We start from the raw sequence: 25,520 nt of genomic DNA on the forward strand, positions 1-25,520 counted from the left end.
GGTGATATGTATAAACAGCAGAGTCGGACTTACGTACTACTATCATTCTCGTGTAGAATTATCACTGCACAAAAAGATAATGTAATCTTTCGAGGGTACCCAATCAGAAGACAGTTTCCTGGGGACACATTTTCATGCAAATTTACGTAGCAACGTGCTGGCGGCGGCCTAACTTCTTGTTTTGAATCAGAATGCCCATTTATTGAAATCGTGTGGCCTGATTGTTGGACGAGCTTATTCCTAAATATATGTTTAACTGACTATATATACGGTATGTTACATTCCTCCTCTGTACGGTCAATGTATGTCTGTCGTAGCATTCGTGCGTGAGCCAATACCTAGTAAGCGTCCCAGACAACACAGCGCTATACATAAATATTAGTATATCTCCAGTGCATGGAATGAATATTAGAAAGCATGTGTTGAACATTGTACTTGAACATTTAATCCACAGAGCAAACCTAAAGTATGGGTGTAATAAATGGCGTATGAGTGTGACTTATGGTGAAGTATGGAATAGTTTGATAAATCATGATGTATTTGAAATATGTGTGTAGATAGACTACATACTGACAGAAGATGTTTATGTCACTGTGTATTGCCATGTACACGCGTGCGTGTGGGGGTGTAGGTGTGGGGGTAGGGGTTTAGTTGGTAGAAAGTGGTAAAAAAAATATCGGTAATACCTCAATAATAATTAAAATCAGATGATGCCTCTTACTATTCTGCGTAGTGCACATGCAGATCATTCAGTCATAGATTGAACCACACTCCCTCGAACTACCTCCATCACTGCATGAGCTAATGCGATGTGTGCAGTGCTTTCAGAAAATATTTCCATATCCATAAGTAGTTTATAACAAATGTTTTATTCAAATCAACTACATGTAATTTGAGCGGTGTTCCACGATGTGCCGCAAAGCCAATCAGCTAGCAGTACTATACACTGTCTGTGCTCTAACTTCTTGGTGCCCACCACAGAATTTGGTGGTCCCTCTCAGTGACGTGTATTCATTTGTAGTGACATCACAGTGATTGGTCAATGTGAGTTTTCAAATTTATAAAATTGTTATGTTTATAAACTGTTAATATTTAGTTAAAATTCATAACATAATGACGATTTGGCAAAAAGAATGTACCCCTCCTCAAAATTTAGTTCATTTTTGACAGGGCTTATGTGTGATTTGCAAATTTGCAAAATTTTATAGCAGTAACAATTTGGCTGGGGTCCTACAACGTGGAATGTCAGTGACTTACATGAAATTCTGTCTTTACCAATGCCATAAAATTCCTGAAATTAAACAGTTTACTGCATATTAGGTTGCCTGTATGAGATATCACAAGTTGATAGTACATGTATGTGTGGATGTTTGCATGTCAATTTATTGTCACTTGATTTGTTTGTACATTTTACTACATATAAATAATATATGGACTTCTGTGTATTTTCATAGAACTCTGTCAGAATGAACAAGTCTAGTAAAACCAGTACTTTGATAACTGGTAGCCAAAGCAGAGGTCGTGACAAACAAACAACGTTTGCTGCTTCAAGAACTACAGTTGCGACTTCATCAAGTAGACGAAGTGGAGGGGCTTTAGATAAAGACCAACAAAAATTACTGACATCAAAACACCATGGAGTTGTTGTGAGTTTTCAATTTCTTGTAATTTTGAGGAAATATGTCATTTTGAATATGCAGGTTTTATTTACTGGATTCTCACGGGAAGACTGCTTTGTATATTGTAATGATAAGGAAACTATGTTTGTACTTGACATAAAGTTTGTTGCTCGCATTTGTGTGAAGCTAAAAAAAACTAAATATATATGTGACAATCTGGAAACCTGATGACTCAAATCAATTCAAATTTGGTACAGGAGTTTTTTGTGATATTTACAAGATCATTAATGGTTTTGATGCATATCACAGCTGGGCGTCAACACACAATTTTATTCTAAAAAACCCACATATTAAAGATGTTTATTGTAGGTGTTAGACGAAATGGGACATGATGTAACACCCCAAAGTTTACTGGTAATTGATCCCAATGCAGTAAGACCAAATCAAAGTAAAATATTTGGACATGGAGGTACAGATTCTACCACTGGTACAGTAAGTATTTTCAGACATTGTATTAATAGAGCTACCTTTCCTAGTTACTAAGAATAAATACATCATAAATATTCAATTTTTTTTACCTTAAAATGTACAAATGTGTGTAGCAGTGGCAATATCATTTATGTTCAGAGTTGATACACAGACACTTCATCATGAGATACATAACTTTCTGATGTTGTTTTATAATGCAACAATTCATTAGATAATAGTTCTGATTTTGTTTCGTGATGTCATTGAAATGGCTGCCTGGCAACCATTTTCATCATAAAGACCATTTTATCCACGGACTTGAACATGTCTTCAACTGCAATCTTTATCTCAGTGTTTTAGTGACAAATTATGACTAAATTATGGACTGTCTTTAACAATGTCTACTTATGTACCTGTATGTTTCACTTGTTATCTAGCCAACAGATCTGATGTCGCAGGCATCCATCTACCAAACTGGTAATGCAAGTTTTGCTGGACCTTTTACAAGGTAAGATTCATCTACCATTATCTGGTAACAGTGAAATAATCCTACATTCTATACTGTATTTGCTCTATTGGAAATGCTTCTCTAATAAAAGCATTCATAAATGAAACATCCAAAAATTGCATGTATTGTGCGCTGGATCATTAACATATTTATGACCATAGACATGCATGCACGTCTCTTACTTGTCTCCAAGTTTGTTCACAATATTTTAATTGACTCACCCAAAAGCAGTCCATTGTGTTTAATGTTTTGTTGCACTGCTTTTTGACTTAATGGATATGATATTGTTAATTTAACTGCAGGTCAGTATTTGGCAGCACATCTCAGTCTGGTCGCTCTACACCTGAATCAATGTCAGATGAAATAGCTGAGCCTGGAGACACAGACATACCAACAGGTTTTGAAGGTACTGTCTAACTGGAAATTATTCATTCACTTTATCTCAATTTCATAGGACCAACTATTAAAGTTCATAGACAGTTTCTATTCTAGATTATTAGAGATGAAATATGACCAATATTTGAATGCAGATTAACCTTTTTCGGTTTGGAAATATTCTAATCTAACATGCATGTCTTCAGCCTATTTCAATATGAGACTCTGACAAGAATGATCTTGAACATGTAAATACATGGGATGATTAGTAATGGTCTGTTGGATTAATGAGCTTGCTGAACAATTTAATAGCAATCAAATCAGTGACCTTTCTGACCAATGGGCCATTGAATCAGTCTGCTGTCTGACCAATGGTCCATCAGATCAGTCTGCTGTCTGACCAATGGTCCATCAGATCAGTCTGCTGTCTTACCAATGGTCCATCAGATCAGTCTGCTGTCTTACCAATGGTCCATCAGATCAGTCTGCTGTCTTACCAATGGTCCATCAGATCAGTCTGCTGTCTTACCAATGGTCCATCAGATCAGTCTGCTGTCTTACCAATGGTCCATCAGATCAGTCTGCTGTCTTACCAATGGTCCATCAGATCAGTCTGCTGTCTTACCAATGGTCCATCAGATCAGTCTGCTGTCTTACCAATGGTCCATCAGATCAGTCTGCTGTCTTACCAATGGTCCATCAGATCAGTCTGCTGTCTTACCAATGGTCCATCAGATCAGTATGCTGTCTTACCAATGGGCCATCAGATCAGTCTGCTGTCTGACCAATGGTCCATCAGATCAGTCTGCTGTCTGACCAATGGTCCATCAGATCAGTCTGCTGTCTGACCAATGGTCCATCAGATCAGTCTGCTGTCTGACCAATGGTCCATCAGATCAGTCTGCTGTCTTACCAATGGTCCACCAGACCAGTCTGCTGTCTGACCAATGGTCCATCAGATCAGTCTGCTGTCTTACCAATGGTCCATCAGATCAGTCTGCTGTCTGACCAATGGTCCATCAGATCAGTCTGCTGTCTTACCAATGGTCCATCAGATCAGTCTGCTGTCTTACCAATGGTCCATCAGATCAGTCTGCTGTCTTACCAATGGTCCATCAGATCAGTCTGCTGTCTTACCAATGGTCCATCAGATCAGTCTGCTGTCTTACCAATGGTCCATCAGATCAGTCTGCTGTCTTACCAATGGTCCATCAGATCAGTCTGCTGTCTTACCAATGGTCCATCAGATCAGTCTGCTGTCTTACCAATGGTCCATCAGATCAGTATGCTGTCTTACCAATGGGCCATCAGATCAGTCTGCTGTCTTACCAATGATCCATCAGATCAGTCTGCTGTCTTACCAATGGTCCATCAGATCAGTATGCTGTCTTACCAATGGTCCATCAGATCAGTCTGCTGTCTCACCAATGGTCCATCAGATCAGTCTGCTGTCTTACCAATGGTCCATCAGATCAGTATGCTGTCTTACCAATGGTCCATCAGATCAGTATGCTGTCTTACCAATGGTCCATCAGATCAGTATGCTGTCTTACCAATGGTCCATCAGATCAGTATGCTGTCTTACCAATGGTCCATCAGATCAGTCTGCTGTCTTACCAATGGTCCATCAGATCAGTATGCTGTCTTACCAATGGTCCATCAGATCAGTCTGCTGTCTTACCAATGGTCCATCAGATCAGTATGCTGTCTTACCAATGGTCCATCAGATCAGTCTGCTGTCTTACCAATGGTCCATCAGATCAGTATGCTGTCTTACCAATTGTCCATCAGATCAGTATGCTGTCTTACCAATGGTCCATCAGATCAGTATGCTGTCTTACCAATGGTCCATCAGATCAGTCTGCTGTCTGACCAATGGTCCATCAGATCAGTCTGCTGTCTTACCAATGGTCCATTAGATCAGTCTGCTGTCTTACCAATGGTCCATCAGATCAGTCTGCTGTCTTACCAATGGTCCATCAGATCAGTCTGCTGTCTTACCAATGGTCCATCAGATCAGTCTGCTGTCTTACCAATGGTCCATCAGATCAGTCTGCTGTCTGACCAATGGTCCATTAGATCAGTCTGCTGTCTTACCAATGGTCCATCAGATCAGTCTGCTGTCTTACCAATGGTCCATCAGATCAGTATGCTGTCTTACCAATGGTCCATCAGATCAGTCTGCTGTCTTACCAATGGTCCATCAGATCAGTCTGCTGTCTTACCAATGGTCCATCAGATCAGTCTGCTGTCTGACCAATGGTCCATCAGATCAGTCTGCTGTCTTACCAATGGTCCATCAGATCAGTCTGCTGTCTTACCAATGGTCCATCAGATCAGTATGCTGTCTTACCAATGGTCCATCAGATCAGTATGCTGTCTTACCAATGGTCCATCAGATCAGTATGCTGTCTTACCAATGGGCCATCAGATCAGTCTGCTGTCTTACCAATGGTCCATCAGATCAGTCTGCTGTCTTACCAATGGTCCATCAGATCAGTATGCTGTCTTACCAATGGTCCATCAGATCAGTCTGCTGTCTCACCAATGGTCCATCAGATCAGTCTGCTGTCTTACCAATGGTCCATCAGATCAGTCTGCTGTCTTACCAATGGTCCATCAGATCAGTCTGCTGTCTTACCAATGGTCCATCAGATCAGTCTGCTGTCTCACCAATGGTCCATCAGATCAGTCTGCTGTCTTACCAATGGTCCATCAGATCAGTATGCTGTCTTACCAATGGTCCATCAGATCAGTATGCTGTCTTACCAATGGTCCATCAGATCAGTATGCTGTCTTACCAATGGTCCATCAGATCAGTATGCTGTCTTACCAATGGTCCATCAGATCAGTCTGCTGTCTTACCAATGGTCCATCAGATTAGTATGCTGTCTTACCAATGGTCCATCAGATCAGTCTGCTGTCTTACCAATGGTCCATCAGATCAGTATGCTGTCTTACCAATGGTCCATCAGATCAGTCTGCTGTCTTACCAATGGTCCATCAGATCAGTATGCTGTCTTACCAATGGTCCATCAGATCAGTATGCTGTCTTACCAATGGTCCATCAGATCAGTATGCTGTCTTACCAATGGTCCATCAGATCAGTCTGCTGTCTGACCAATGGTCCATCAGATTAGTCTGCTGTCTTACCAATGGTCCATTAGATCAGTCTGCTGTCTTACCAATGGTCCATCAGATCAGTCTGCTGTCTTAGCAATGGTCCATCAGATCAATCTGCTGTCTTACCAATGGTCCATCAGATCAGTCTGCTGTCTGACCAATGGTCCATCAGATCAGTCTGCTGTCTTACCAATGGTCCATCAGATCAGTCTGCTGTCTTACCAATGGTCCATCAGATCAGTCTGCTGTCTTACCAATGGTCCATCAGATCAGTCTGCTGTCTTACCAATGGTCCATCAGATCAGTCTGCTGTCTTACCAATGGTCCATCAGATCAGTCTGCTGTCTTACCAATGGTCCATCAGATCAGTCTGCTGTCTTACCAATGGTCCATTAGATCAGTCTGCTGTCTTACCAATGGTCCATCAGATCAGTCTGCTGTCTGACCAATGGTCCATCAGATCAGTCTGCTGTCTGACCAATGGTCCATCAGATCAGTCTGCTGTCTTACCAATGGTCCATCAGATCAGTCTGCTGTCTTACCAATGGTCCATCAGATCAGTCTGCTGTCTTACCAATGGTCCATCAGATCAGTATGCTGTCTGACCAATGGTCCATCAGATCAGTCTGCTGTCTTACCAATGGTCCATCAGATCAGTCTGCTGTCTTACCAATGGTCCATCAGATCAGTATGCTGTCTTACCAATGGTCCATCAGATCAGTCTGCTGTCTTACCAATGGTCCATCAGATCAGTCTGCTGTCTTACCAATGGTCCATCAGATCAGTCTGCTGTCTGACCAATGATCCATCAGATCAGTCTGCTGTCTTACCAATGGTCCATCAGATCAGTCTGCTGTCTTACCAATGGTCCATCAGATCAGTATGCTGTCTTACCAATGGTCCATCAGATCAGTATGCTGTCTTACCAATGGTCCATCAGATCAGTATGCTGTCTTAGCAATGGGCCATCAGATCAGTCTGCTGTCTTACCAATGGTCCATCAGATCAGTCTGCTGTCTTACCAATGGTCCATCAGATCAGTATGCTGTCTTACCAATGGTCCATCAGATCAGTCTGCTGTCTCACCAATGGTCCATCAGATCAGTCTGCTGTCTTACCAATGGTCCATCAGATCAGTCTGCTGTCTTACCAATGGTCCATCAGATCAGTATGCTGTCTTACCAATGGTCCATCAGATCAGTCTGCTGTCTCACCAATGGTCCATCAGATCAGTCTGCTGTCTTACCAATGGTCCATCAGATCAGTATGCTGTCTTACCAATGGTCCATCAGATCAGTATGCTGTCTTACCAATGGTCCATCAGATCAGTATGCTGTCTTACCAATGGTCCATCAGATCAGTATGCTGTCTTACCAATGGTCCATCAGATCAGTCTGCTGTCTTACCAATGGTCCATCAGATTAGTATGCTGTCTTACCAATGGTCCATCAGATCAGTCTGCTGTCTTACCAATGGTCCATCAGATCAGTATGCTGTCTTACCAATGGTCCATCAGATCAGTCTGCTGTCTTACCAATGGTCCATCAGATCAGTATGCTGTCTTACCAATGGTCCATCAGATCAGTATGCTGTCTTACCAATGGTCCATCAGATCAGTCTGCTGTCTGACCAATGGTCCATCAGATCAGTCTGCTGTCTTACCAATGGTCCATCAGATCAATCTGCTGTCTTACCAATGGTCCATCAGATCAGTCTGCTGTCTGACCAATGGTCCATCAGATCAGTCTGCTGTCTTACCAATGGTCCATCAGATCAGTCTGCTGTCTTACCAATGGTCCATCAGATCAGTCTGCTGTCTTACCAATGGTCCATCAGATCAGTCTGCTGTCTTACCAATGGTCCATCAGATCAGTCTGCTGTCTTACCAATGGTCCATCAGATCAGTCTGCTGTCTTACCAATGGTCCATCAGATCAGTCTGCTGTCTTACCAATGGTCCATCAGATCAGTCTGCTGTCTTACCAATGGTCCATCAGATCAGTCTGCTGTCTTACCAATGGTCCATCAGATCAGTCTGCTGTCTTACCAATGGTCCATCAGATCAGTCTGCTGTCTCACCAATGGTCCATCAGATCAGTCTGCTGTCTTACCAATGGTCCATCAGATCAGTCTGCTGTCTTACCAATGGTCCATCAGATCAGTCTGCTGTCTTACCAATGGTCCATCAGATCAGTCTGCTGTCTCACCAATGGTCCATCAGATCAGTCTGCTGTCTTACCAATGGTCCATCAGATCAGTATGCTGTCTTACCAATGGTCCATCAGATCAGTCTGCTGTCTTACCAATGGTCCATCAGATCAGTCTGCTGTCTTACCAATGGTCCATCAGATCAGTCTGCTGTCTCACCAATAAGCCATTAAATCAGTGAGCTGTCTCACCAATGGGCCATTAAATCAGTGAGCTGTCTCACCAATGGACCATCATATCAGTAAGCTTGAAAATATTAGTCCTTGATCAATCAGATTATAATTAGATTATCTCTATTTGAATCAGATATTCAACACAGAAGAGAAGTTGTAAAAGAAGAATTAACAGAAGATGATTTAGAGAAATTAGTTGATATTACATTAAGTGAAAGTGACACCATATGGTTGCTTGACATGCCTGCTACTTGTGTGTCTACAGAAAGTGATGAAGCAGCATATGTCAAAGAAAAAATTGCAAAATATAATGAGGTAATCGTTTTTTAATTAAAATTTATAACATATGTAATCTTTATTGGAAGTAATAATTTTTTGACAATTTTACATGTGAACCATAAACAATTCTTTCACTGTTATTGGTTTTATTTACTTACAGTTAGTTAAAAGTAGAGTTGGAAACGATCGATATGCAGAGCGTGGAATGCAAACATTTAATGAAGCTCCAAAGCAAAAAGAAGTGCAGACAACTAGAATAACACATGCTGTAAGTACCATCCTCAATGAAATCTGGTCTATGATGCTGGGTCGGGCAACTTCATGCGACATTGTTACCATAGTTTTCAATAAAATGTTCCCGTTGACATGTTTGTCATTTCTGTTGCCTGGTATTTTTTTTTGCAATTTTATTCTGAACCTTTTCTGTGTATTTAATGAATGATAAAGCTACTATATAAGGTTATATTAGGGTATATAGCTTTCAGATGTTTGGTGCTGGGTAGGGCAACTTCATGCAGCATTGTTAGTTTTCAAATAAAGTGTTCCCATTGACAAGTTTGTGATTTCTGTTGTCTGGTATTTTTTTTGCAATTTTATGCTGAGCCTTTTCTGTGTAATTCATGAATGATAAAGCTACTTAACTATATAAGGTTAGATTTGGTTATATAGCTTTCAGATGGTTGAAGGTTCTATCGATATCAATGACAATATTTTCCTGTGATCATATCTCTGGTTGCCTTATTGACTTCCTCTTTATGATGAAATTCGTTAGGATGCAGGATGCATGGCAACTAATTGGGATATGTATGATACATATGCAGAGATGAATCCAGCTGTTCCAACAGGTATCTCATCTCTCAATACGTTTTTACAGTATCATTATTAACACATCACCTGCTGAAAGCCTTTACAGATAGCCAAAATAAATGTGAAAAAAACGGTGTCAACAGGCAATGCCTTAAGCCACATATCAGTGTATTCTCCAATCAATTCGCAAAAAAAATCATATTATAAAAAAAGATATAAATCGAAAAACGATATTAACCACAATCCAGAACTGGGTAGTTTCTATCTTTTTTATTTTCTCAGAGGAACATTGCTAGCGTATAATAATAGATGACAATGTATATAACTATTTTTTTCATATTTCAGAAGAAGAAGAAGATGACGATATTCCTCTCAGTAGACCAACAAGTGGTAAAACACACACGAGTAGTTCTAGTAATGAGGGGAAAAAAACAATAGATTCTCACACTGGTAGGCCAGGTATGTTTACAATAATTGTGTGTAATTATGATTCTCGAACTGATTGGCTAGGTAATGAATGTAATTGGTTGATTTTCACCACCTTAGATCTTTGTGTTACAATACTTTGCTGGCATTGGAAGACAAAATAGTTACTGTGAATCATTGTCTTAAAGATTCCAATGAAATAATCACTGCTACAAACTTTTGCATTTTTCAATTACTCATGAAAATAAAGCCAATATGTTACTGCTGAATACTGTATTTGCTTTTTTAGTTCTTATATGCCAAAATATGCATTTATTTCTAAATTATTGAAATTCTAACCATAAACACACCCCTGTCATTTACCCTATGTATGTGATACTAATAGAGCAAATACGGTAGTTATCAAATATTTTATTGCCACTAATAGAGATATGTTATTGATTTGTAATATTGGTGTTATATTTATCATTCATAATTAATTTTTTATTTGAGCAGAAAGTAGATCAAGTTTGATGACAGCGTCTATTGCATCTGAAAGTACCGTAGCTGGGCTAATGAGTAAAGATACAACATCTGTGTCTGATATGGCTACTGTTATAGATGAAGCAATACTTAAGGTAATTAAACTTCAAATTATTATTATACAAATACATTATTAAGTCCAATATTATGTATCTTTCACTGTGTTGCCATAAGTTTCGCCATGGCCGAGGTATCTGCATGATACCATATTAGGAAATGTGAATTCCAAATATGGACTGATTAGCCAGTATTTCCATGATGGCTGATTTTCCAATGATTGACTGTTACTATCAGCATCAACAAACATCACAGACTTTCAAAAACACTTTGAGTGCCATAATTTTTCCTGCCCAAAATTTGTAAGTATTTTCCATAACCTTTTTGACCATTATGAATGTAATTTTCTAATAGCTGCATGTCTTGATCGCAATTTTGAAAAAAAATATAACATTATATTCTGTGAATGGAGATGAAAGTTGATTTTGGCACTTAAAAGATTAAAAAAGAGAAATTTTTAATTTTAGTCAATAAAAAACAAAGAAATCGTTGTAAGAATAAATAACCTTCTACTTGCATTTTTTGGCAAAATTGTGGAAAAAAAAACAGAAACTTACCAGGCATATATAATTCTGTACTGGTTATTCTTCTAGGCAGGCTTACAGAACTAACAATAATTTGTATCACCTAAAATTATATATTTTTTTTTTTCTATTTAAGTCTGATGAGTTGAAACAGGATTTGTTTATAATGGAAAGAGTTGTGACTCATAACATTTACCAACCTAAGCAAGCAGCATTTAGGGATCTACCAATTTTAATAGGTAAGTTTCATACATATGTGTTGAGCGTAATATTAACATTGCCAGAAGCCTTTACCTCAAAGGATTACCATTCTTCAGTAATCTGCAAAAGACTTTTCCTGGATTGAATTTATATTGCAAAGATTGGAGTCTTGTCACCGCTTTCAAATATGTTGTGTACACTTTGGTCGTACATTGTACAACATGATTGTTAATGCTGGCATATGAGGTTTACAAGTAGCATCTATACTAAGATTAATTGATGTACTTTTTTACCCAAACTTTTTTTTTTCTGCAGATATTGACAAAGAAGTTGGTGAGGATGAAGGCACAGGACCTGTCAGTATAGCTCAGCTTGGTCCTAATATTGATAGACTTTGGGCATATTCATGTAGTATTACTAAAAGTCGCAATGTTAGCTGTATGTCTTGGAATAAAATTAACCAAGTAAGTATATATGTGTACAGTAGATATGATCTGATAATTCAGTACCATGATATTGTGAGATTGGTTTATCTTACAATATCATCTCTGTACACACAAATTTAACTCACTGTTTCACAGCCATCAACACCCAGCAAAAAGAATAATGATTTTGAGGTTATGAGATATGCATAACAAATAGGTATCATATCAACATTAATTTTAAAAAACGATTTACCGGGGGTAACATCAACAAATAGTAATATGATTTCATATTGTAACTGTTGTAATTATTTTGTGCCTTCAATTTGTTATGCATAATGTCTTCAAAGATGATTTGTTTGTGTATTATGTATTCTGTGTTATGTTGTAATCTTCTGTTGAAAGAAATACTCATTCCCTATGGCCATTTTGAATATTAATGAATTTTTGCATATTCATAAGCTCATGAATATTTATACCGTTCAGCACTCTCTGTCTGCTGGGGAGAACCCTGGGTATGAATCAGAAATGAGAATATAGAGGTACAATTTCCAGAAAGTGATAGATGTATTATTTCTAGAAGCACTGAAATATCTTGACTTAATAAGCTGAAAGCTCTTTAGTATGAAATCAGGCCTTTAGACCACCATGTGACACACTGAGAATTTTGTTGTCTGTAGATGACTATAATTTATATAAACATGTGTCAAACATTACTAAAAAGTATCTTTACAGACATAACTCATGTTGTCGGACGAGCAACTTTATTTTAATATTTGACTGTTTTTACTGTTTAAAGGTGTATTGCTGAACAAAAATGGGCTAGAAACCTGTTGATTCCAGTGTCCTGGGTCATCATTATTTAGAGTCTTTTCTTTCGGTACCAGGTCAAGACTTAATAGTATAGCTCCAGGCACTGTAATAGTTTTCTTGCATCACATTTAACTCACATAGGACCCACTCTTCATTTGGAACCTATGAATGTCTTGTCTGAAAACTTTTGTTTAAATTTGGTCCAAAGATTTGATATAACACATGGAGACATGGATTTTTGAATTTCAAGAAATTTGGTCTGGGCCAATTTCATTCAAAGTTCTGGTGACACATCACACTGAGACGCACATTATTATGGTTCACAGTTGGATTCAAAATGGCCGACTGAATGCTAGTCTTAGTTAGTAATCAATATTCAATCTTATAGTATATCTTATTTTGCACTTTCATTTTTTACAGGATTTGCTTGCTGTTGGATATGGACAATTTGGTTTTACAGAACAGAAGGGTGGTCTTGCATGTTGTTGGTCTTTGAAAAATCCTGAGGTAAGGTTATAATTTGAAAAAACTTGTGCCAGTTGAAATTAAATGTGTAGTATTGGTCAATAATGATAAAGTAAGAAAAACTGTTGCGCACAAAGAGACAAACAAAGAGAATTATTTTAACTAAAAATCAAACTTGACTAGTTATGTTAAATAACTTATTTGTAAAACCTAAGTTTGACTGCTGCAAATCTGTGTGGGGTGATCATCCCACCTACTGCATAACCAGTTTACAAAAATAATCAAATTTAAGTAACGAGAGTATGAGTACGAGAGAACCACAAAACTTGTTTTTTTACCCTGTTTTTGTTCCCTGTTCTCTTAATCTATGTAACCATAATATTTGGACATAATCAACGGAAGATAATGGAATACTATTTGAGGGGCAAATTAAAGTCTTTTGGCTCTCCCACTCTCAACGTGATCTTGACAGCCATTTGCATTGATGATTTACTGTGGCACCCTGCTAACAGTGGCAAAAGTATGCTTTCATAGACAATCATTTAATGTTGTCTTTTTAATCATATTAAAAGTAACCCAAAACAGTATGCCTTATCATTGTAAGTTGCATTTTAGTCGGCGGGTACTTACCTGGATTTTGGATGGCAGTGCTCTGCAGCCAATTAAAAACAACCCAAAAAGATTGACGTTGAGGGTTTTTTACCCAAAAAATTGACACAAATTTTCAGCTTGACAGAATCAACTTGTCAGTGAAAATGGTAGTCAAACTAGCAGCAATGTATACTTTTATAATAAATGTCTCATTATATATATTCTATTGTTCTATTATTAGTATCCTGAGCGGGTATATCATACTGAAGCTGGTGTAACTGCCATGGATTTCTCTGCCACAAATCCTAATCTTTTAGCTGTAAGTTAGATCATATGATTTTGCTGTAATTTATTGTCTGATATAAGTTAATGACAATGTCAAATGAAGAATTGATTTAACATGGTATTGATAACTTTTATGTTAGCATTTCACATCATTTTCATATCTGATTTTTGTCAAATATTCTTCTAATAATGTCTGCTGCTTGTATTCATTTATATGTTTAGCATATATGAGTATAAACTATTGTTATATATCTCTCACCGTAACGCCATAAGTTACAGCGTGCCGTAATGTTGCGGTATTGCACTGGGTATTTTCATCCTACCATATTAGGAAACGTGAATTCCAAATATGGAACGATTACGCACATAAGCGTCCTCTAATAATAAGAAACAAACATGCCTGCCCCCAGGGCAGGGTTTCTCTGAACCCACACAAAGAAGTTTGCTAAATCTATTCTAAACTTTTCGGATTTCGGCATTCCCATGATGTATCCATGGGAGGAAAATATATATAATAATACGGTTATTATGAGAATACTGCAAAGTATGCACAAAGACAGTACACGGTTGCATCGACCTCCGCTGTGTATTGGTCAATACTCCCACAGTACTGTCTTTGTGCATACTTTGCAGTATCCTCATAATAACCTCATATTATTTGCTTCACAGGTTGGTTTATATGATGGTACTGTAGCTATATATAACGTACGTAATACGAATAATGATCCAATATTAGACAGTTTGTAAGTATCGAATTGATTTTTGTTTTTATCAATTGCGTTTTTTCACAAACCTCGCGCAAACCATCGATATACACAAACTTTAACACCAAAAAACGTGCTTGAAATTTGTGATTTTCGGAAAGGAAAAAAATACTTAATGCAAAAAATAGAAATACGGATTTAAACTTCATGACCTTTGCTTCAAAACAGTGTAAAGTTTTTGATCGCATGAATGACTGTAGAGATGACAATTACAATTTTATTCACGTTAGTTAAATTATCAGCCCCGCTGATTTTCAGAATCACGTGACGCTAAAACAAACACAATGTTCACAAAATATTAATAATAGGAAAATACAAGTCAAGAGCTTTCTAAACATATATAGATTGTATGGTTTCTTGTAAAATTTATTCCGATTATAGGTGTTTACATTTTTCATGCAAAAAAACTATCCTGCTACCTTAAATTAATTATTTTTTTGTTATCAATGCTTTATTTAATAAAAATCAATAAAACATTGATTGATGTTACCCTCTCTGTCAGTGTGTACAATAATGAACCAAGTTGTATAAATTACATTGTTAGTGTCTATAATATTTACAGCTGTGTAGCAGCATTACTACCACCATCTTTTACATTCCAGTGAAAGTAATGGTAAGCACTCAGCACCAGTGTGGCAGTTGAAATGGATAGAAAAAGAGCGTGGATCAGGAGATGACAAAGGTGAAGTCTTAGTGTCGATATCAACTGATGGTAGAGTAACACAATGGTTAATCAGGAAAGGTTTTGAATGTTCAGGTAAGTTCTATTTTCCTGTGCCATCGTGTGACATGTGCATGGAAGCATCTTGAAATTAATGAGCAAACAGGTGTTTATGTAAAGAACACCAAAAAAATGACTATTATCGGTTTGTAAGATTTGTTTGATTAACTTGAAATAACCCTTGTTAAACATGTTAAGAATGGACAAATAAGCAAGCGGGCAGAGCAGTGTGCATACTCACAGATGCAGTTTCAATTGTAAAATATATACAGGGACTATGACATCCACTGTGTCCTCTAAGCCAGTATGATGTGTCACTGAGACTCTGTGACATAACTAGTTATGTTCATTTCCTGATGAGTTATTGACTCAACATTATACATGTATCATGCATTCAAAAAGTGACCTTGAAAAATATCTATTTTTAAAGAAATTCACATTTTATAAATAAATTTGTTGTAAAAACAATACCAATTAACAGTCGCTGATTGCCACATACTGTAGAATACTTTATTTTCGCTTGGAATTTATTTTCGCTGAAGGGATGATTCCCTGAAAATAAAATCCAGTGAATATACTTTTTTTCCTATATTTCACATTAAACTCATTGAAAATCAGTGAAAATAAATTCCAAGCAAAACGCCCAAAAAGCCTTTTCAGCGAAAATTAATTCCAGCGAAAATAAAGTAGTCCACAGTATAATGCCTCCCACTACCACACCATCAGCCACACTATATATACTGTGTGTATTGTCATACATTTGTATTATGCAAGGTTTGAACATTCTTTTCACTGACAATTCTAGATCTCATGAAGTTGAAAAGAATATCTGTGAAGCAAGGTAAAAAGGGACAAGAAGCACCCAAGAAAACAGAAGCTTTCATCTCAAGACAGGCCCCAGGAACATGTTTTGATTTTAATGCTAAGGACTCTAATATGTGAGTAATTTATATTCACAGGATTTTATAGTATGAGAGTATGGGTTTTATATGCCATGAAGTTTAAACCTGAAGTTTCACTGTATGCAAATGAGTTAGTAATTTGGAATCTAGATACCGTAATTGCTCTCTTGTGTTTATGGAATTTACAGGTGTATTTCTATAATTCACTTTACAACAAAAGCAATTTTTTGTTTATATGTTTTTCTATTAGAGATGCACTGCAAATATGAGATGATTGATTAATTCTGTTCTCGCATTAAACCTTTCTAAAGTGCTTATTGTGCTCGGTAATGACATTGGTCAGAAATAATTGTGATTGATGCATGCATGGCACTGAGGGATGGGATGGGATAAGGTCTTCATGAGTTTACCTTTGCAACACAAGCTCCTCTGTACATGTAATGGTACATGTAATTTGCAGGAAGTAAAAAGGCTGATGGAACCAAGAATGATTTGGTGTCTGCCTTTTATGCTGGATCCCCCCCTCTGAAAGTTACCAAAGAATTGCTCTTTCATAAAATAAAATAGAAGTGAATGCAAGCAATGTGTGTGTAAGAAGGGTGGAAAACTGGCTCACATTCACATGCCTGTTGCCTTGATAATTAATACCCTACATTAAATAATAAACAAGTATGTGATAACATAAACTGTCAGAGTAGACTCAGTGTCTGTGTATGTATTTGCATTTACTTATAAAGACACTGTTCTTGATAGATATTTGGCTGGTACAGAAGAAGGACATATTCATAAGTGCTCCTGTTCCTACAATGAACAGTACCTGGATACTTACATTGGACATACGGTCAGTATATTTACGATAAATATCATATCCATAAATATTCCCAGTACTGCAGTACTAGTCCAGACTGATTACATTTTCAAACGCATGAATACTGAATAGTCAAGTAGACATGGGGTTATATTAATATGAGATGTCATACTTTAATATGTATGTATTCGAGCAGCCATTTTTGGAAGTTGAACCTTTTGCTGAATATTTCAAAGAAAACCTTGGGAAAGTATTAGAATTTGAAAAAGAATGCAGTCATAGTCAGTCTATTGATTGTAATTTCCCCATACAATTTGACATTTACACCTATAGAGCGTTTATATAATGTACATCTAATGAAATTGATTGATTTATTTAAATATCCGTATTACCAGGGTCCTGTGTACAAAGTACAATGGTCACCGTTTTTAACTGATGTCTTCCTAAGTTGTAGTGCAGATTGGAGTATAAGGTTATGGAGGCAAGATAGAATACAACCTATTGTTAATTTCTACTCTTCAACGGTAAGTATCGTTAGTTGCCACTGAATGAGTAACCATAGATCAAGTCTCTGTTGTTTATTGCTGTATTTTCTTCACTTTGATACTAAAATATTATTTTTACTTTTATTTGAGATATCAAAGTCACGAAACTCAAATTCATGTCAACAAAAATAATGATAATGTAAACTTATACTTATACAGCATTTTAAAGGCATGCTCGAAAGTGAAATCAGGCCTGAGTCATAAAGGTTCAAAGAGCAATAACACTGATTGCTAACACTAGAACCGTAACATGTTAGATTCAAACAGGGTGCTATAAGGTACAGGCATCTCACCAGAAAGTAGACTATATGACTAACTTTTCCAGTAGTTAAGGAATAACTTTCACTTCTGTTCAATTCTAAACCTTTCAACTAGTTTAAGATGTAATGTGTGGTGGTCCAGGAAGCTTCGAGGAGCTACCTTGTCTCCCGTAGAGCTGCACCAATTTCCCGTTAGTTTTAATGTCAGTGAATCCAAGTTAACAAATATGTCTTGCAGCTATAATTATTTTTATGCAATTTAACTTGTATGGTTAGAATGGTAGCTACCGGTACTGTCTCATGATCTTTCCCTATATCTATAACTATAGTCGGGAAAAAATTATTTGGGAAATAATTATTTTTATTCAAATCAGTTCAAGATATTATAATGCAAGTCACAAAGCAATGTGACACAGCAAATATTTAAGGCACGTAATTCTGTGAAATCAATGCAAATTCATTCATGGAGACAGTATTATTATAATGACTTAAAGAAAGTCACATATTGTGGAATACTTTATTTTCGCTGGAATTAATTTTCGCTGAAAAGGCTTTTTAGGCGTTTTTGTATGGAATTTATTTTCACTGATTTTTGATGAGTTTAATGCGAAATATAGGAAAAAAAGTATTTTCACTGGATTTCATTTTCACGGAAAAATCATCCCTTCAGCGAAAATAACCAAAATAAATTCCAAGCGAAAATAAAGTATTCTACAGTAATTGAAAGACTGTAAGGTCAAGTGAGTGTAAAATGAATCAGTAATTCCCATTACTTTATTTGAGATTGTATTACTATATGTTTCAGAAAGCTGTTATGGATATAAGTTGGTCACCCAAGTCTGCTACTGTCTTTGGATGCGTCAATGAAGGTGCCGTGGAGATATGGGATCTCAATGTCAGCACGTAAGTTATATTGTAGCATCAAAAATTAGCCATTGGTAACATCTTGTACAGACGTGTTGAAATGTGTTTTGGACACCTTTTTGATTTCCAAAACATATGTGAGAAATAGAATGGTGTAACTGAACTAAAAACAATTATTCCTTTATGAACTCCTGAAATGCTTTTTGCTGGCATTTTGGGTTTTTATCTTTTACTAAATTATGACCAGAACAGGAAAGTATGTATAAATATAGTAATATAGTTATGACATGAAGTATACACATGGACAATATGGTGACTGTATCGGCCGCTGCAATCTGGTAATAACTACTTATTCTGTTCTGTAAATAATGAATAAAAGTACTACTTGTGTACAATTTTACTGACCTATCACTCAATTTACCATCACAAATTTACCCAATTCTAAATCAATCAACAATTAAAAAAATACCCCCCAAAAAAGCATACAAATTTGCTTAAAAACCCACCATATACATGTACATGCATGTGTATTTCTTATATTCAGTTCTGTTGATATCGGCCCAAAGAGGGCGGTGTTCACACCTGTGTGTTAGATTCAGAGTCATCCTGCAGTTGGTAAGACAATTTAATAATCCCACATGCTCGAAAAATCCTATTTTTGTTTTAGTGATCATTTCAAAACTTTGTGGATAATGATGACTTTTTTGACCTGTTAAATTTTTAGTCAAACTCAGTGTTTATTCATAGGCTTGTCTGAACCAAGGCTCATCGGTCTTGACAGTACAAGGTTTGAATCAACAGTAACATATCTATGTACCATCTATTGTCATTATATTGCTTGTAAATGCATTTGGGTTTTCTTCACAGAAATATTACAGGTTTTGTAATTATTCTGCCACATGTTCTTGTTTGTCCAAATTAATGATAGAAGCTGACATTATGTTTATTACAGTTTAGATCCTATTATAGTGAGTGTACCAGCACCGGGTGTCAAATACAGCACATTGATATTTGCATTCAACTCCGATGTAAGTACAGCAATCGTCTCATGTGTGTGCTTCTTGTTTTCTTCATGTGTTTTGTTTTTGCAACAGTCTAGATCCGATCGTACGTGCTGATGCCCCACCAGGTGTTAAATTGACCTATATTACATTCACACTAGTGTCCGAAGTAAGTAAATATAAAGTCAGAAACCGATTTCACTATAGCTGGGTAGTTATCCCACCTGGGTTCAGTTGACCATCTGAACTAACAGTTGACCACCAACCAAATAGTTAAAACCACACAAAACTTAAACTTGAAATATGTTATTATGGTCTCATACTAATATTAAATAAACTAGAGCTATTTTACACAGAAGCCAATGAGTTGAGTTTAAAAAATTAAAAATAGTTTTTTTTCAAATAAAGCAGTAAACAGCATCATTACAGAGTTGATAGTCCCAATAATGAAACCAATTCAACTGTACTGGTACTGGAAATCTTGGAAAAATGACCCAGCCGAGTACTCCCTCTAAATGTGCCAGTTTGCCATTTGAAAACACAATTCTGTAATACTTTGTTTTCTTAAAACAGAGGAATCACATGTGTTGGTGGCAATATGCCTTGATTCTAATGGTAGAGTGAAAATCAGCAGTAAACCATGCAAAGTATACTAGTTTCATTTCTTGCTCAATTATATGAGAAACTTTAAAAGACTTTATGAGAAGCTTTGACTCATTACTAGTTTTGGCTACATACAGAATGTATCTGTTTTATTGCCAACAGTGTAGAACATGCAAAAGCATGATTGAGAGTCACACTTGAACACAATTCAATCTTGGGAAATGCTTGTTTGTAAATTTGTGGAATGTATCTTCTCAAATGTTATCTACACAACCATGAAGAACACACTTGCCATTCGCCTAATTAAAATAAGTAATTTAAATTTAAGGGTTAAACTAAGCTGTGAAAGACATAGCTATACAATTACTGGTTGAACATCATAATCTCTTAGTTTGATCACTAAAAGTGAAGGGCAGTAACAAGGATTTTGATTTGCATGCACTGTGGGCCTCAGGTTAACGATGGTCTCGCAAAACTGTAATTTGCTTTAGGGAACACAAATTGATACAAAGTATTTTTTTTTTATGTGGTGGTCAGCTGTCCAGTGGTCATAATATCTACACCACCTTCACCTTCCATTCCACATTCCACTCAATCACAAACACATGGTATGTACACGCACGCACTGCCGTACCTGATATAGTTCTGAGTAAGCAGACGTGTTCAACAATAACACATCATCAGAACTGGTTTTACTGTAAACTGATTTAATTTCACAAGATACCTTGTAGCAGTGGACATTTGAAGTCATTTAAGGTTGGTGGTTGTCGCACCACATCCCATAGTATACCACGACCTGTATAGTTTATTTTTGGTTTGCATGCAATTTAAGCATTTACTGTGTGGCAACCACCAACCACCACCCTACACAATGACTCTGTCTCTAATTCCCTGTAAGTACTAAATTGTGAAAATAGAATTGTTTACAGTATGTTTTTTTACTACACACTATCATCACAAATTCCAGCAGCAGCAATTACTATACCCTGTTTTTACATCGGCTTGCTTTCTAACATTTTGAGTGTGTCCTCACCCTGCATGAGGTGGATTTATTCTAACTTGGGATGGTGATAGTACATGCTTAATTGTAGAAATATATATTGTGTCCCCTAGTGACGTACATACACCATTCCACTCCGTTGTGTTCTCTAGTGTCAACAACATACATGTACATACACCATTCCACTCCGTTGTGCCCTCTAGTGTTGACAACATACATACATCATTCCACTGAGCTGCGCCCTCTAGTGATGACTATACCTTACATTCACATCACTGAAGATGTGCTTTGTCACTAGAGGGCGCTACTTGTTTGAAAGATCTATTAAAAGACAATTTGTTTGCAATGACAATTGCTTCTGTTGATGCCCTGTATAGTGTCTGAGCTATATCTGTTTGAGAAATTATTAATAAATGACAATTTCAATTTAGTCACGACAAAACACCTGCGTACCAAATATTGTAGTTTTGACCACAAATACTAAAAAAAATATAAAAAACAGAAAATACTTTCATAAAATGAAAAAAATCTAATGAAGGTCACTTAATAACATACATGTACAGAAAACTGAATGCCATATTTGCTATTTTTAGTACCACTTACATAAGTAACACAGGTCAAAATCAGTTATATTTTAATAATCTAGTATATATGTTCTATAAATAAAGCAAATACAGTACCGTTTTTGCTCTGTTAGTAGCATAAATGTATGCGCTTATGTAAATTACAGAGCTGTTTCGAAGGCCAAAATAAGTATTATGATACAACAACAAATGCAATTTAAGGTTCATAGGTGCTTCTATTGGCGATGCGCTTTTAATAAAACAAATGTAGTAATAGTTAAACATTGAAAATACTGTTTTTTGTTTGGCAAAATAAAATAAAAATTGCAGTATTTGTCTCAAACCTAACAAATGTGAAAGAATACCTCTTGATGCGTTAGCTCGGGAAATTAAAAAAAAAAAAAAAGTTGACTGATCAGCTCTGTCAATTAAAGACAATCAGATAGGCCTGATGTTTTACTATGTCTACAAAAACTAATATGTATTTGTGTTAATAATTTAATCATTTCATTTAAATAGTGCATCTTGGTAGGTGATAGTGAAGGCCAAGTATCTGTGTTTCAGTTACGCTGCATGCCGTCCATTGGTCAGGATCAGGTTAGTACTATTTTATCGATTAGTTAAGTTGCATTCCTACTTGCAAATCTGTGAGGTACTATCCCCTGACACCGTCAAATTTAGAGATTGTGGATGGGTAATTTATTAATTAATTAACTGCAGAATATAATAAGCGGTTCTGCTAAAATAAGTTTGATTTGTAGACCAAAGATTCTCACTGATTTAGGAGACGTTGTTTTTCCTTGAAGATCAGTTACATTGTAGGTGTGTTTGTCTATGGGATAAGAACCTCCACTACTCTCAAAATGAGATGGTCAGTAAGTTAGAGTAGGATGTCTACTTTTAATATTTCTTCTAACTAAAACTGGATCATTTTAACACATTTTATGACTTTAGCTTGTTTTATATGATTTACACATTTGCAAAGTGTGAATGCAACTTTAAAACACTTCATTTTCCATTGATGTTCAGAAACATCATTTTTGTTTTGTTCTTGTGGGAGTAAACTCTTTAAAATATCATTATGTAATCTAATACTTACAGATTTGTCTGTTTGTGTCATAAGCAGTGCAGAAATGTTGTTATTGAAATAGTGTTTCTATAAAATTAGTTATAAAACTTGCATGCTTTTCCTTGCTTGACATTGAGGCTTCTAGATACAACACTTTTTATGGACATTGCGTTAATCAAAATTAGTCAATCTGGCATCACATTCTACATACTCCGATTAATTTGTCTTTTGTTTGTTTTTAATTATTACAGGTGGAAGTATTGCAGAAAATCGTAGAACAGAATACAGAGAACCTTTCAAATAAAAATAAATAGATTTTTATCTGTTTGGATTGGGGTTGGTCCTACCCTTTAAAAGCCTACAATGAAGTACACTGTTTACATTACGTGCAATTTGTAGCACTAGTTAGGGCTGTTATTTCAGATCATGCATGACTTTGTAGTCGTCGTCCTCGTTGTTAACGTTTTCAATCCCAGGACATTGAGGATTATTAATTTGTTGACAGGGACTATGTCATTTACAATGACGTGTAATTTATGGTTTTATTTGTTTTATATTTTTGTATGCTGTATAAATTGTTCTGCATATTCAATTATTCGCATTCATTACTTGACGCTCAGTTTGTTTTGGCAAGGTTGCTGTCGTTTATAAAGTATTTGTACAGGTAGCACAAATCAAATTTTGGTATATCTGTATATTTGTTATATAGTCACTATTTGTATTTAAAACACTTCTGAAGGGAGAATACATTAAAAACACTTGAAGAGGGGGCACATTATAGAACTGCAGAATTGATTGGTAAATAACTACATTGCAGATTTTATTATGTACATGTAAATTTATTGAAAGCGTAAAAAAAAAACATTCCACATTTTTTTTTTAATCCAAAATAAATATTTATCAAATGTAATATATGTGTATGTTGTTGTGTTTTCAGTCTATGACTGGACACAGTCCAGGGTTTTTCGGAGTCCATTTGTTCATCACATTTTTTTCAGAGGTTCATGGACCAATTTGTTTGACCAAATAGCAGCCTACATTTACCCCAAAATAGCCCATCAACCTACATTTTATGTGTGTAGAGCATTATCTCAGAGTTGTATAAACAGATTCAGTTTAACTTTGGAGTAGTAGTGGGCTACATCTATTAATTGTCAGGTTTTGTTCCTCGTTCTGCTCATATCTCGAGAATACAGTCACTAAGTTTATTCAAACTTGGTACACAGGTAATTCTATTGTCTTGCAAAGATGCAACTTGATTTTTGCTGCAATCCTATCCAAGATGGCTGACTCTGCAATTTATCATTTTTATACACAGGCATCTGTGAGAATCGTTTTTTTTTAGAACAATCATCAAAATAAAAAAAAACATATCCACATGTTTATATCATTATGTCTTAGTATGTACTTTGAACAAAATCGGTTAAAGAATGTTCAAGAAATGATTAAGTATGCATGAAAATAAAACCAAGATTGTGGTCATTTTGAGTCAAATTACAAAACACAAGACGATGTCTCCCATTATGACTTGTTTTTGTTCTAACTGTGATTAAAATCGATCCAGGTATGTCCGAAAAACACATGGAACACAAAAGAAAGAAAAAATTTATCTCTGTCGCGATCTAATCGAAGATGGTCGACTGGCAGACAGAAATCCAAATTACAGGAACTCTACAAATGCACCTTGATACTGTAAACAGACTTGCTCTCGTTATGCTACATCACACTGTCCCTAAAAGTGACAGCTTGAAGAAATTGTGGCACTTCTCTTCTACATAAGGGTGGAGGGATACTGTGCTAAGAGTTCTATACATCAAATGTGGAACCTCTAGCACTCTGGTCTCAAACTATCAAACATGTATAGCAAATTAATGTTTGCAGCATGTTTGAAAATCACAAAGCATTCTAAATGCCCTCTAGTGGTCAGTTTGGGAGATGCAGCTAAGAGGACATGTACATCTATAATACCATATCAAATGGGAACTTGGGAAGGTTACCCATAAATGTCATTGATGTTAGTAGGCGAGGCCATGGCAAATGATTTACTATGTTTCAATAGAAGCATTCAGAAATGATTTGTTTGTTTATGGCGTCACATCTATTACTACCACTATTTGTTTAAGTTAAATATTTGACAAATTGGGTCTTACAACTCAGCCAGTTGACCACCCTGCAACTAAATATAATGGTACCAGTATTTGTAGCTGATATATTACCAACAAACAACACTGCTATGTGGGAAGGTATACCTTTGCTCAGCACCACTCCCAACAACAAATTAATGCACCCCGGTGGGACGTTGCCAAGGAACCCAGTGAAAGTAAATGTGATACAGGCAGAGGTATCGTTCCTATGAGCCAAGAATGTATGATGGCCCTTGTATGATGGCCTTGGACCTTGAGGAAGCAAACCGACACATGCCACCACACCCTGCAAGCCAACCTCTGTTGAGATTTGCGGTAGAAGAAATGGCGTACTAGAACTTCTGTTCAGCATCTGCTCTGCATAATTGGTGGATCTCCAGACCCATGAAAAAGCAGAAGGCAATCCTATGA

The 25,520-nt window shown here is 36.4% G+C and overlaps 1 protein-coding gene across 1 annotated transcript; it reads left to right on the forward strand.

Annotated features, from left to right (window-relative positions):
* Nucleotides 1–168: 168 nt before the first annotated feature.
* On the forward strand, nucleotides 169–23,875 carry LOC100373356 (dynein axonemal intermediate chain 4-like). The gene is made up of 23 exons (XM_085503223.1): nucleotides 169–271; nucleotides 1,455–1,646; nucleotides 1,989–2,111; nucleotides 2,525–2,595; nucleotides 2,898–3,001; nucleotides 8,607–8,788; nucleotides 8,913–9,020; nucleotides 9,525–9,597; nucleotides 9,905–10,018; nucleotides 10,481–10,602; nucleotides 11,225–11,327; nucleotides 11,605–11,753; nucleotides 12,945–13,031; nucleotides 13,822–13,899; nucleotides 14,535–14,608; nucleotides 15,232–15,386; nucleotides 16,156–16,288; nucleotides 17,006–17,093; nucleotides 17,456–17,584; nucleotides 18,671–18,768; nucleotides 19,682–19,757; nucleotides 22,416–22,493; nucleotides 23,217–23,875. The coding sequence occupies exons 2-23, from the start codon at nucleotides 1,467–1,469 to the stop codon at nucleotides 23,277–23,279; spliced, it is 2,388 nt and encodes a 795-aa protein (XP_085359349.1). The 5' UTR covers nucleotides 169–271; nucleotides 1,455–1,466; the 3' UTR covers nucleotides 23,280–23,875.
* Nucleotides 23,876–25,520: the final 1,645 nt, after the last annotated feature.

Source organism: Saccoglossus kowalevskii, chromosome 9, assembly GCF_978046115.1.
Source record: "Saccoglossus kowalevskii chromosome 9, keSacKowa6.1, whole genome shotgun sequence".
NCBI lineage: Eukaryota > Metazoa > Hemichordata > Enteropneusta > Harrimaniidae > Saccoglossus > Saccoglossus kowalevskii.